This window comes from Austrofundulus limnaeus, unplaced genomic scaffold, assembly GCF_001266775.1.
Source record: "Austrofundulus limnaeus strain Quisiro unplaced genomic scaffold, Austrofundulus_limnaeus-1.0 Scaffold5, whole genome shotgun sequence".
Lineage (NCBI taxonomy): Eukaryota > Metazoa > Chordata > Actinopteri > Cyprinodontiformes > Rivulidae > Austrofundulus > Austrofundulus limnaeus.
This window is the reverse complement of record NW_013952407.1, coordinates 5,844,442-5,847,346: the sequence shown is the minus strand read 5'-3', so window position 1 is coordinate 5,847,346 and position 2,905 is coordinate 5,844,442. Positions and strand designations below refer to the sequence as shown.

Genomic DNA, 2,905 nt, shown 5'->3' with positions numbered 1-2,905 from the left:
ACACACACACACACACACACACACACACACACACACACACACACACACACACACACAGCACGGCATTTCTATCGGGTTCAGGCCTGAACTTTGACTGGATAACTGAAACACCTTGATTTCTTTTCCTTTTTCAGTCGTTCTGTAGATCAGCTGCTGTGCTCAAGATCACTGGAGTTCATGATTAACTCAATAACTCTGAGGTGCTCAGGTCCTAAGGCTTCAAAACGAGCTCCAATTATCACCTCCCCACTTCCTGTGTTTGACAGATGGTACGAGGTTGAATTGTTTGGTTTTTGACCAAACAGTGCTGTGGTTTCTGGGTACATATCTCTGAAGTTGTTCTCATCTGTCTAAATGAATAACAGGGCAATGCATGCTCTGATAACATCCAGGCTTGATTACTGTAATGCACTCAGTCAGACCTCTAATGTTTGTTTGCTGCTGGTTAAAAATGCTGTAGCTCTGTTTACGGTATATTGCACCGGCCAAAGASAGCACATTGCTCCAGTTCTAGCTTCCGGTTCACTTTAAAATCCTTCTGTTTGTTTTTTTAAACATCAACAGCTCTGCCCCCTCATACCTCTGATCCACTGCATCCATYTATCTAACAGCTCTCTAAGGTCTTTATTTTTATAAAACAACTCAAACTCAGAGGTGATGGATCCTTTTCTGTTGCAGGTCCAAAATGACTTGTCAGGCAGTCTCCTCCTCTCTCTGTTTTTAACAGCGGTATACAGAGTACATGAAAGAAAATAAACTAAGTAAAAGTAAAAACACCTTAACAGAAAATGACTTTAGTAAAAATGAATTTCACTAATCTAAGTAAAAATAATAAAACTGCTCACAATAATCGGGGAAAGTCAAAGTACTGAATTTTTTAGAGTTCATAAACAACTCCTTTCATGAGTTCCAGCCATATTTAAATTTGTAGCATGTTAAATTTTAAAGTAAAGAAGTATCATTTTTATATTTTGAATGCAACGACATAAAAGTAAAAGTTATGCTAAACAAAAAAAGATTTGTTAAAATTACAAATCCTCAAAATAAATTTACCCAAGTACTGTTAGTTACCAAACACCTCTGGTTTTTAAGATAAGTTTAAAAACATTATTATTCCCTGAGCTTCGACTTAAATGACTTGTTTTATTGTCTGGACATGCTGAACTATTTCTGGTCTTTTCAGTTGTTTTCATATTTTCTAACTTCTGTTGATCTGTGTATTTTATCCTGTGTCCTCCACGTATTTATTTCACTGTGCAGCACTTGGGTTTGCCTTGTGCTGTTTTAAGTGCTTTATAAATAAAAATGGTATGGTTTGGCTATAGCTTTTTCAGTGATGTTTCCAAACAAACCATACTCATGAGATAGAGCTCTAGGTTTGACATTTCTCAGATCACTGCACAGTCTGACCTTGGGAAGATATTTCTGGGACTTCCAGTCCCAGAAGGATGGACAACAAATGTTTCCACTTGTGAACACACTCTTTCACTGTAAAATGATGGGACTGCAAATAGTTTGGAAAAGACCTTTAACCCTTTAGTTGCAACAGTTGCTGCTGTTTTTCCTTGTTGGCACTGTTTTCACACAAACCTGGAAACTCCAGAGAAGCAAACAGCTTTTCCATTTTTGTCATRGTTTCATAATTTGTTCAATAATAAAATGGTAAAACCTGTGTTTTTGTACACATGGGATTCGATTTAAATAATTTTCACATCCAATATCATTTCTATGTTCACTTATTCCTCCATTTTCTTTAAAAAGCTTTTGAACTAAACAGGAAACTGGATGTTGTGTGTAGGTCCTTGTGCAGCAGGTGTTGTGGGGATGAAGATGCCCAGATATTGTTTGTTTGGAGACACAGTCAACACAGCGTCTCGCATGGAGTCTACAGGACACCGTAAGCAGTAAAAAAGACCACATCCTGTAAATTCACTTCAAGTGAAAACTGATTTACATCGACATTTCCTGCTGCTAGTCTTTCTGTCATTATTCTTTCTGCAAATTGCTTTAAGCAGATTACAGAGGTTATCAGTTTACCTGATTAAATAAATGAACAGCCGATCTCTGTTGTGTCTACTACAACCTGCAGCCCTGAGGATTCACGTCAGTGAGCCTACCATCAACATTCTGCAGAGGACGGACTGCAAGTTTGAGTACGAGATGAGAGGAGAAACGTATCTGAAGGTARAAACTAAGCTTTTCGTCCAGGGCGGTAAAACATTCAGTCTTGGACTCTTCAACACTAAATATGAGTCTGAATGTGGACGTTTTGTCAGGGTAAAGGCATGGAAACAACTTACTGGTTGACTGGAGAAACTGGGGAAGACTACGACCTCCCTACTCCACCTACCACGTGAGCAAAACACACACACAGACACACAACCCACAGAAGGAGAAAAGACCAGACCACTGCTGCTCCTCTGGACAAGTCCAAACGTCCAGAGGAGCGATGAATGATCTCATTCATAATCTTATCAATCCTTGAACCTCCACATCTTCAGTTCTGACACATCCAGTTCTGTCTTTAAACCAYACACAGCTGATCTCATCACTCTCTTGTAAACTATTCCTCGACCTTTGCTGCCCTTTTTTCACAAATCACTCCTGAAACTTTCCTCCATCCTGCCTGGACTCTCTTCTTCTTGTGTTTACACGTAAACTTGTTAGAAAATCACTATTTGTTCTCTTTTTTTAGATGAATTTATAAAATGATCCTAAACATGACACAGTTTGACAGATGTTATTTTAGCTCCAAAGAGGTGATTTAGTTACTGTTAGATGAAAGCTTGACATACAGTGGGGAAAATAAGTATTRAGTCAGTCACCAATTGTCCAAGTTCTCCCACTTAAAAAGATGAGAGAGGCCTGTAATTGACATCATAGGTAGACCTCAACTATGAGAGAC

General features: G+C 38.6%; 1 protein-coding gene across 3 annotated transcripts in view; it reads left to right on the top strand.

Annotated features, from left to right (window-relative positions):
- The window catches only part of gucy2cb (guanylate cyclase 2Cb), a 39,971-nt gene that overhangs the window by 35,500 nt on the left and 1,566 nt on the right, over positions 1-2,905 (top strand). For all 3 annotated transcript variants that reach the window (XM_014028403.1, XM_014028394.1, XM_014028410.1), the window contains 3 exons: positions 1,799-1,897; positions 2,090-2,184; positions 2,277-2,353. In XM_014028403.1, coding sequence (XP_013883857.1) covers positions 1,799-1,897; positions 2,090-2,184; positions 2,277-2,353 — 271 coding nt within the window. The remainder of the gene's footprint in view (positions 1-1,798; positions 1,898-2,089; positions 2,185-2,276; positions 2,354-2,905) is intronic.